The 11,171-nt window shown below is 31.9% G+C and overlaps 1 protein-coding gene across 1 annotated transcript; it reads left to right on the forward strand.

Annotated features, from left to right (window-relative positions):
* The first annotated feature begins 7,618 nt into the window (after positions 1-7,618).
* LOC146946215 (E3 ubiquitin-protein ligase RSL1-like) lies at positions 7,619-8,705 on the forward strand. The gene has a single exon (XM_085744367.1). It carries the CDS (start codon positions 7,848-7,850, stop codon positions 8,622-8,624), a length of 777 nt encoding a protein of 258 aa, XP_085600493.1. The 5' UTR covers positions 7,619-7,847; the 3' UTR covers positions 8,625-8,705.
* The last annotated feature ends 2,466 nt before the right edge of the window (positions 8,706-11,171 follow it).

An 11,171-nucleotide genomic window follows, 5' to 3' on the forward strand; every position in this document is an offset into this window, starting at 1 on the left:
ATTTTACCTAACAAAGTGTTGGATTGGTGGGAAAAAGCTTTGAGTGAATCAGTGATTCCTGAAGAGAATAAATTCTATTGTCCTTTTTATGATTGTTCAGCACTTTTAATTAGTGAGAATAATCACAAAAATGAAGTGATTGCACAATGCATATGTCCTCATTGCAATAGGATAATTTGTGTCCAGTGTAAAACTCCTTGGCATCAAGAAATGAGTTGTGAAAAGTTTCAGAAATTGAAGCATAGTGATGATGAGCTTATGTTTGATCTTGCTAATAGGAGGAAATGGAAAAAGTGTCCACTTTGTAAGCAGTTTATTGAAAAGTCTGAAGGATGCAATCACATGAAATGCAGGTTGGTAATTCATTTCCTTTTTTTCTTATTTTTTTTTCTTTCTACACAATGTTTTTCTTTTAAAATCATTGAATGTGTATGTCTTTGAATTCTTGATTAATCAATTAATCTTATTTAAGGTTTCATTTCAAGAAAAAACTTATGGAACTTATATTTTTCTGTCCTTTGATACTGGATCTCGATGTTTATGATCTTAAGTTAAATTTTTCAATTTTTTTTAGCAAAAGTGACACTTTTTTAATAGGCCAATGTTCGTTAAGTTAGTGGTAGGGATTTCATCTCTTTCATGCGATACTTTTGCACTCTACTTTGTTTTTAAAAGATAGTAAAGTTAGTTATGTTAGTTTTCGGGAACTACTTGTAACTCTTTCAATGTCTCTTAGCTTATTCAACTAAACTAATAGTTCCTTTTCCCCTTGCTTGAACTTGCTAACTTTATCCTTCAATGGATAAAATCCCACTTTATTACTACATGGTTATACAACTCTGATAGAAAGAGGAGAGAACTGGGTAAAGTAATCGTATTGTGTTCTATAGTCCAAAACGATTCCTCTCCTTGTTAAGGTAAAAATCCATAGCCATAGTTGTCGAGCTTGTGTTTTTTTGGTGGATATTCGATATGGGTTTATTGGGATTTAGAAATATTTCATGATGAACATATTGAAAAACCTTCTTTGAATTTGCCAACAATATCTAGAATTCATTTATTTCTTGCTGGGATGGCGTGTTTTTGCGCGTTTCATGTAATGAAGAGAAGTTTTTTCCGATCTTTCACTAAGAAAAGTATTGTTACGACAACAAAATTAGCCATATTAACTAGTTGGGGCTCTCCATGGTTTAGTAAAAGGGAGGGGATAACGTCTTTTGATCCAAGGGATTTATTTTATTCATAATCATACGGGACTAACTAAAGTGACATGAATCGCGCAATTTTAGACCGGATTGAAACTCCGTCTCCTAATGATATAAAATCAAACTCTTACTTATACAATGGATTGTATAGTACATGCACTGGGTTCATGATGATTGCATGTAGAAGTATTTTTTTCTTTTAAAAAAAAATGAATTTAACATGTATTTTAATAACTGATTAAAGATTTATTTTGGAAAACTCGGTAACCGACCTAAATATTGACTAACTCAGGGATCAATTCCACTGTCCATTGGCGGAAGATAACTGGTCAGCGATAGTGATTCATAGATGTAGAGCTAGACAATCAAAATTTTCTTTCAATAATAAGAAAAAGCTAGACAATCAATCTCTTAGGAATATATCAAAATTTGAAAATAATTAGACCAGGAAGCCACAAGGCAATAATCCCTAACAACACTCCCAGTACAAGGAAGATGATTATTAATTAATCCTGATATTCATTTATGAGTCTTGTTAACGAGTGTCCCCGGAGCACTCTTTAAACATTTCAAAAGAAGAAATTATTCCATAAAAAAAGTCAAATATTTCAATTTTCAATGCATTGATTACATAAAATTTCAAAAAAAATTACTACTCCTTCCGTCCCGCAATAGATGACCTATTTGAAAATTTGCAATTTTGACCTAACTTACTTTGACCATATTTTTCTACTAATATACAAAGATAAATAATATCATATAAGATTAGATTCGTCTCGATGAGCATTTTCAAAATATCAATTTTTCATAATTTTTTCTAACATATTATTCAAAATATTTTAGCTCAAAATTATGCATTGGTACGCGTAATGGAGTCAACTGTGTCATGTATTATGGGACGGAGGGAGTATTTAAAGGTCTTAAAGAGTGTCCCGTTAACGCTTCCCTTCATTTATTTACGTTGGAGCAAGAAAACTCACAGTTGGTTTTCTTGCTCACAAACTTTTGTTTCTTGATAGAAAAGAAAGGTTGAAGAAGGAGATAAAGATTTTAGAAAATTGGGGAGAAAATCAGTAATTGTGATGTTGCTATTCATTTCACACTTACAGGTATTTATATGCATGTGGTATATGATACATCACACACACGCGGCACATAACCGAATTAAATGCCTTACCTAACAAAACAAAAATTTGAAATTTCAGAATTACTTGAACTTCAAGTAATAGATCATGGGCTAATATTAAATTACACTATCAACACAACATCTTAATTCATACTAGTCAATGTTTCAATCCCAATCAAGTCTCCTATAACTTCTTAAACACTTTAGTTTGAACACCTTTGGTTATATTAACACATCAACTGTTTGGTTCTCACTTTTACAATGCTCCAACTTTAGCTTTCCTTTGCTTACTTGTTCTCTCAAGTAATGAACTTCATATGTATATGTATGTTTACTACTCCCTTGTGCAATGTGATAGCTTAGATGTCATCAATCTTCAATGTCAATGCTTCATACTTCTCATTGCTAATCTCTTCATTAGCTAAGCGCGGCTTGACATGCACGAAGTGATGCATCTATGGCTTTGTTTAATAAAAATAGCAGATATCTGATAAACTAGTTGATAGCTTATGGTTTATGGTTGATGACTTATGACTCATAAACTAATTAAAATGTTTGGTAAAATTAGCAGTTCAATTAGCTGATAAATATAAAATGAAATTAAAATACATGTTGGGACGGTCTCATTTATATGAACTTGGTTCATTTAGTTTCCTACCATGAAAAATTCTTCAGGCTACCTTCCCATATGTATGAACTTGGTGAGGATAGTATCTATGTCTATGGGTGTCCTTTGGAGCTAGTTTACTTCCTTAAATTAAAATATATTCTTAAATTATTTATTAATTATATTCTTTGAATTGTAGGTGTTCGCACAAGTTTTGTTACGAATGTGGACGTGGCCTTGATCCTCCTCACAAAGATTGTAATCATTAAATGAAAGCATGGAGAATTTTGTGTAAAGAATAATTAGATTCATGTTCAGGATATGAGAAAACGAATTCATTTGCTCAAGAGGAGGCAGAACAAGATTTATTTCAAGCTTCTTAAACTTCATTTTGATTAGTTAAGTTATATTGATAAAAGAACATTTATTTTGCTAATTTCTTTGAACGGATTTATTTTTCTAATTAATAATAGTTCAGCTTTGTGGTGTTTTTTAAAATTACTGTGATTTTATTGTATGTAGTACTTTTTAGGCTAAAGTGCACTTTTCCCCCCTTAACTTTCAAAACGTTGCGATTTTGGCCCCCCATGTATGAAAACCACAATTTTGGCCCCCTATGTTTTAGCCCCTTTGCATATTTGGTCCTTTTGGTCAATTTTGACCAAGTCAACGCTTATTTGGCAGCCATGTGTGTAATTAACAATTTAAAAAAAATAAAAATGCAACATTTTAAATTGTTGAATTAAAAAAAATGAAAAAATAAAATAAAAAGGAAATGAAGAAGGAAAGGCACGTGAGAGGTTCATCAACCTCCTTCTTCATCAACCTCCTCCTTATCTTCATAAACAAACACAACTACATCACAAATTAAACAGAGAAAATAACTAAACAATTGCATTCATCACTTGGCAACCACCATTCTTGAGATGAATCTTCATAACGGATCTTCCCATCAGACCCAACATCAACTTCCCTAATACATTCATCAAACTCAGCAGGCTCAACTCAAGCTTCTCACCAATACTCGTCAAAATATGATGAAGCTCATTCACAGAGACAAATCCAGTAGCATCTTTATCGAGAACTTTGAGAGAAATCGAAAGGAGAACATTCGGCGACGATGGATTTGAGTTGGGCTTGGGTCGGGTTACCGCCGAGAGAAAGCAACAGGATTCCAAGCTTCGATGGTGCGATCTTTCCGTGGTTGTCGGTGTCGAAGAGTGTGAATATGCTACTTTCATTGATGAGATTTGAAACTCGGGAGGTAAATCATACATGAAAATTTTCAAAACACCTTTCGTTTTATTGCTCTTGTGTCGTTGTTTTATACGGTGGTTGTTTCGGTTTTGCGTATTGGAGTTTCTGATGTTTGTGTTTCGGTGTTTACGAGGATTGCTTTATCTGAAGAAGGATTCAAAGTTTTGTGATTGAGATGTTACGGAATCTGAACCTTCGTTGGAGGTGGTGGAAAGAAGTTGTGAGATGGTTGCTGGTGTTGAATCTGAACGTGTGGAAAGGAGAACAAAGAGACATGACATGATGAAAAATAGCGTTGTTGTTGTGAAAAAGATCCATAAAGATTTTCTTGAAACAACTTTAATGGCAGAAGCATTTCTCTCTGCCGTGTTTGTGTTGAAGAAGATGAAATGAAATTGAAAATGTTGTCCAGATCTTTCTTTTTCACTCTCTCTTCTCAAAATCTCTATTGTTATTGTTGTTGTTGTTGAAAAGATTCATGTTGTATTTTCTGGATTTTCTGGTGTTGGTTGAGAAAAAGATGAAGTTGTATTTTATGGATTTTCTGGTGTTGGTTAAGAAAATGAAAGAGAAGATGAAGGAGATTAAAGGTGTTGCTGGGATTGATGAACCTCTCACGTGCCTTTCCTTCTTCATTTCCTTTTTATTTTATTTTTTCATTTTTTTTAATTCAACAATTTAAAATGTTGCATTTTTATTTTTTTTAAATTGTTAATTACACACATGGCTGCCAAATAAGCGTTGACTTGGTCAAAATTGACCAAAAGGACCAAAAATGCAAAGGGGCTAAAACTTAGGGGGCCAAAATTGTGGTTTTCATACATGGGGGGCCAAAATCGCAAGTTTTTGAAAGTTAGGGGGGAAAAGTGCACTTTAGCCTACTTTTTATGGTTTGAATAAAATAGTATTCAACCGCTTAACAAAAAAGAAAACATCGTAGTACGAATTTAAATGTTTCTACTATGTCCCTTTTGTGTGACTTTCTCCACCAAAGTGTGCTAAGTGCGAATTTAAAGGTTTTGAAGAACTACTAAAATAGGAAATTTTTAAAATATAAATTAAAGGAAAAAAATATAGGTAAATGCGAGTAGAATAAGTTGTTTTTATTGATTAGCCTGTTTAAAATAAAATGTAGAAAAACATTTATGGAGAAAGATCACAAAGCGTATATGTAATTTACGTCATGATCGTTACCTACAAAAGACTAAGTTTTGATTGTCGTTATTTAGCTAAACTTGTATGTAACTTATGCAAATGAAACCGTTCTCGTATGTATGTGGTTCCCCAAGTGTTTTTCTCTATGCACCTTGTTTTGAGTCATGTTTTATTACCATATCCATGCAAATTTATCTTACTGATCATGCTTCCTAGATTCTAGTCGTGGTTGTTACCTTAAGCTATAAGCTATAAAGTAAGAAAGCGGGTTTATGAGGTCTAATTATATGTTTTAGGTGAGTTTGACCAATTACGACATTCCTACGAACCATCGTGTAACTCTTTTGAACACAGAAAGTTTGGATAAGTCATCGTTAGTTGTTCTTAATTTGACTAATCACTCACTCTAGTATTTAAGAATCTACTCACCCTTAATTAGGTTGTAAGGCATTTTTGACTAACAAATTTATTAGGTTGTAACTCTTTTGTAAGGAATATTTATTCCTGAAAACAAATTTTTAAACTATTTTTATCTGATAATTCGCCCCATTTGACTCATATGACACAATTATATGTCATGACATGCATGTTATATACCTTTTTATGAACCATCAAATTTTCGGACTAGGGTTTACTGCTGTAGCAGAATCACGCAGTTTCACACAGTTACAAATCTCAATCATTGATTTGAGATCGGACGGTTCAGATTACACTAATAATTTCACACAATCAACAATCTCATTCGTTGATTTAGATTGGACGGCCGGAAGCTGTTACTGCGTCACGCAGTTACAACACGAAATCCATTTCCCAAATTTTCATACCCTTAAACTAAAATCACTAAAACTTGATAACTTAAAAAAATTTCATAAAACATTCAAATGATGTAATCAACAAAAAGTCAATTTAAATCAATAAAATTCCCAATTTCACATATCAACAATCATATATAAATCAACAAAGTTTCCAATTTCACAAATCATCACCAAATATATAATTATCAAAATTCACATATTCATCAAATCAAATCTAACATAAACCCACTAATTTTCTATTACGTTTAAGTCTAATAACTGGATCTAGATTATATTAATTGCTAGAATAATTTATCAAGAGATTGGGAATACAACTAGTATGACACATGCCTAACTGTAATTTCATTTCTTGAGTTTAACACCTTTGTGCACAAAAACTTTGTGACCATTAATCAATGGATAAATAGCTAGAAAAATCAGATCTTACCTTTCAACGCACAAACTTGATATTTGTTATGTCAGTATGTTGGTTCTACATAAAATAAACCATCACCACACGATACACATAAATTCCTACCATGAACCTGAATATTGCAAAGCTACCTTAATGATTTAGAAAGTGTGAGTCTATTTTTGAAAGAGTGGAGTGTGTTATAAAATAGTATAAAAATAAATATTAAAAATTAGTCTTTGTCCTCAAAATATAAATTGGGACGGGACGGGTAACCCAAAACCCCCGTCCCTTTTTCAACAGCATCCATGTCTCTTATTTTATATTTATTTTTTCTGACTAGTCAAACCCGACCCATTACATTCAAACCGAGGACGGGTTGCAAGATTGGATCGAATATTGTACACCCATACTTAAATTAATGAAAATGTTTTTCGTTAAAAGAATAAAAAATGTTTAAAACAATAGTACAAAATATATCTATACTGTATATAAAGAAAATAATCTCTTTCAACTCTTTTTAGCTGACTTTTTCTCATTTCAAAAATGCTCTCAATTTTTAATACAAATAACACATGTAACAAATAGATAAGAATAAATTTAAATATTAAAAAAATGTAACAAACACGATATATATATATATATATATATATATATATATATATATATATATATACACACGTTTGGATTTTTTTCCCTTATCATTTAAAAAGTGTAACAAACTAGATAAGTATATTTATACTTACTTTTTCACTATCTCAATTATTCCATTAAACAACTTTTTTCATAATAAAGATTGTTAATTTCATTAAAAAACAATTAGATTATATTTTTTTGTTACATAGCTGGTGTCATTGAAATAGATAGTCATGGTTAATTTGGTTTGTTATAACTTGAAAGCAACAAACATTTATATTTTTAGTTTTAATCAAAATCAAAATCAAAATTTTCATAAAAAAAAAACACCGTTCATAATTTTCAAACGTTAGCGCAATAAAAAGAGCGGAAAGACGAACGTCTTTTTGCTAGTATATGATAAAAATAATATTTATATTTATTTAAATAGATCAATATTTTTTTAGCAAGTTTTAAAAAAACAAAAAGGGATTTCACTATGTATTAAACCTAGTCTCTTTAGCTAAATTAGTTTTTTTTGTTCATATTCATAGGCCGGCTCTCATTTTGAACCCTAAATATAAGTAAGCAAGAAGAAATGGCAGCGTAATTACGTGCACCCCAAGTGTTCTACAACGCCACCACAGACTAAAGCTTCTGAAACGCTTGAATTCCAATGGTTCTGGACAACATCAAGAAGAAGAGGGGGCGTTCTTCCTTTCATGGCAGACGTCGTACCTTATCGATTTTCCAGCATCCGAAATATCTCCGCTATCATTTATCATTCATATGCAGAAGACGAAAACGTTTGAATCGAAAAGGAAATAACAATACAGAGAAAGGAGAGTGTGCTTCAAGTTCAAAAGACAAGCTGTTCTTTTGTGAAATCTGCACAGACATGAAAGCAATGAAGGACGTTTTTTGCATCAATGGTTGCTCTCACGCGTATTGCTCTGATTGTGTGGCGATGTACATCGGTTCCAAGCTCAAAGATAATATCATCGACATTCGGTGTCCTTTTCCTGGATGCAGTGGTTCGTTGGAAGCGGACTATTGCCAATCCATTCTTCCGGACGATCTTTTTGACCGATGGGGGAAGGCATCTTGCGAGGCGTTGATTGATGATTCGGTGAAATTCTACTGTCCCTTTGCAGACTGTTCTGCTCTTTTGATCAACGATGAAAAGGAGGCTGTTATAAAAGCAGAATGTCCTTATTGTGAAAGGATGTTCTGTGCACAATGTAAAGTTCCATGGCATGAAGGGATTGAATGCAGTGAGTTCGAGAAGCTGAATGCGGACGAGAGGGGGAAAGAAGATGTTATGTTGGTGGGCCTTGCAAAGGATAAGAAGTGGATGCGATGCCCTAATTGCAGAATTTATGTTGCCAGATCTCGTGGCTGCAACAGCATGAAATGCAGGTTACCATTTCTATTTAATATCCTCTTACTTTGATTTTGTGAATATTGAACATTACACAACAATAGGTTAGGTAGGAATCAAATTATCTTTAAAGGGAACTCAACGAATGTAAGCGGCATACTGTCACATAATAAAATGATTTCGAGAGGATGGTTATTACACCAAAAAGATGCATTGAGGGTGTAAAGTACTCTAGTTGGTGTATAAACCCTCTGTAATGTATTTAGCAGTTGTACTCGTTTAATTTGGGGTTGAGTATGCTTTGCACTCTCCTTTATAAAGTCGTTGCTTAACGGAAAAAAAAAAAGATGTTGGACAACCAAAAAGTTACAACAAATCATTTCTCACAATCTTTAGGCTTGAGATGATAAAGAGATCATCTGTATAACTCTTTGCTAACAAATTAATAACTAATTAACAAATAACATTTATCAATTCAAAAACAAATCTGATCTTCAGCCCTAGTTCAAGTTAAATATTCCCTCGACTAGTTATTCCCTCAAGTAGAAACAAAATTTTATTTTTTCATGTTTTCCAAAAACTTAATTTTTTTTTTCTCTTAACTGGTTAATTATTTAATTTAATTGTATTCTTAAATTGCAGGTGTAGTTGTAGATTTTGTTATAGATGTGGAGTTGCCTATCATAACAGCAGATGCGGTTGTTAGAGGAACCCTCTCTATATTAGTCTCTAATGGTTGGGACATATTTTCCCAGAGGTTTAGCTAGTGGAACTCTCTCCTATTTTAATCCATACCATTAAAGTTCTTTTTCTTCTTTTTATATTTTTAAACTCTCTTTTCCTAGTTATATTTAATAGTTAATATTTCATTGGTTAGTGATGTAAGCAAAGGGAATTCAAGCCCGATAAGCACAATTTTTAAGTGATTTCATGAATGATCATAGTTATGTTTGGTTCTACACTTCTACTTATTGTTTCTGTCTTCACTGTGCAGTTGTATTTGTATTTATTGTGAATTTTTTTTATATACAATATTCTATTAAATTTTAGTTATCTATTATATTGGCATCCGAGAGGGCCACCGTATGGATTAGGGTAACAAAGTAAGAAGAGAAACTCATTGGTTGATTAGTATCAGTGAAGAACTGGTCAAACATAACTCTTCCATCTACATTGAGAAAGTGTCCAAACATATTGGCTTAGCCAAGACCTTGGAACAAGGGGTTCAAACTTTTGAACGTTCAAACACGTAATACCTAAATGTGTACGCAAGTGTCATATTGACATTTGAATGTATCGAAATTGAAAATACATTCACATGTGTCTCTTTTATTAGTTTTTTTCCTTGAATTTATTTCTAGATCGTCAATTTAGCACTCAACTATGTTTTTTTTTTCTTTACAATTTAGTCCATAAAATTACTAACAAAAAAGCCACACTTGATAACATGTGTATGCAATTCCGGTGCATTTATGAAAATAGTTGTTTGCCTATTTAGAGACAAAATAATAGTTAATATATTTAAGGCCAAACGTAGTAAAATTATAAATGCTAATATATATTTATATTTATTCTATAAAAAATTTCATGTATTTCATTTTTTTTTCTTATTATAGAATATTTTATCAATTCAAATTTGAAAATACAATGCTAGATATCCTATATAACCCTTAAAAAATGATTCCGATACAGTATATTGAAAATATATGTGAAAATTTTAAAATATAGATTTCACAATATTTTGATTCAAACCTATTATCAACTAGTCTAACTAGTATATAGCAAGAGGGTGGTTATGAAAGTTTAAACATGATTGTGTTGCGATGGCAACAAGCTATGCTGGTTCTATAACGCTAAACGCTGTTAAAATATGAGTTGGAATAATTAACAATGTCAGCTTTTTATTGGAGACCAGTACCAACAGTACCTAAGTAACTGTATATAAGTTTTCTCCAAAATTTAAATTAAAGTACTTTGCCTGTAAGATAAAAGTTTGACTTTATCAAATAAATAATGAATATATTATCCAAACACATGAAAACCAAATTATAGACATAATAGATCGCTGAGTTTTTGAACCTTCTGTTTAATGGTTTGAAATACTTAAATGATCAATTGAAGAGAAACCAGTCCAACGGTGAACATGTTGTCAAAATGCTCTGTTAAACTTAAATACCTTCAAAGGAATATCCCTATCCGAAAGTAAATCGTGAATGAAAATGAGGAACAAAATTAACTAGCATCTGATATGTTTCGCTGACAGAATAACCAACATACACTCCTCCTCCCATGCAAACAACCACCGCACATTTCCAAGTTTTGCTCCCTCTTCCCAACCCAAAGAAAACATATATGCAAAATTAATTGATCCCATAATTACTGGCCATCAATAAGAGGGATAATCCGTAAACAAATGATAATCAATCTCGTAATTGATATCATAATTGATGTCAATTAAAACTTAATTTAATTTGTTACGATTTTTTTTTTTAATTACTATGGATAAAATTAATTAGGATACCTTATTTTTGAGGAATTTAATTAAATTAATTAGGATACCATATTACTATGGAGAATTAGGATACCATTTTAATCAAATTGGCAACAGAATCCGTGACA

This window comes from Medicago sativa, chromosome 2 (genome assembly GCF_051527215.1).
Source record: "Medicago sativa cultivar Bolivia chromosome 2, Bolivia_mono, whole genome shotgun sequence".
NCBI classification, from domain to species: domain Eukaryota; kingdom Viridiplantae; phylum Streptophyta; class Magnoliopsida; order Fabales; family Fabaceae; genus Medicago; species Medicago sativa.

What these genes read in the sequence shown, in the direction of transcription:
- LOC146946215 (XM_085744367.1), top strand. Translation starts at nt 7,848, where the DNA reads ATGGTTCTGGACAACATCAAGAAGAAGAGGGGGCGTTCTTCCTTTCAT.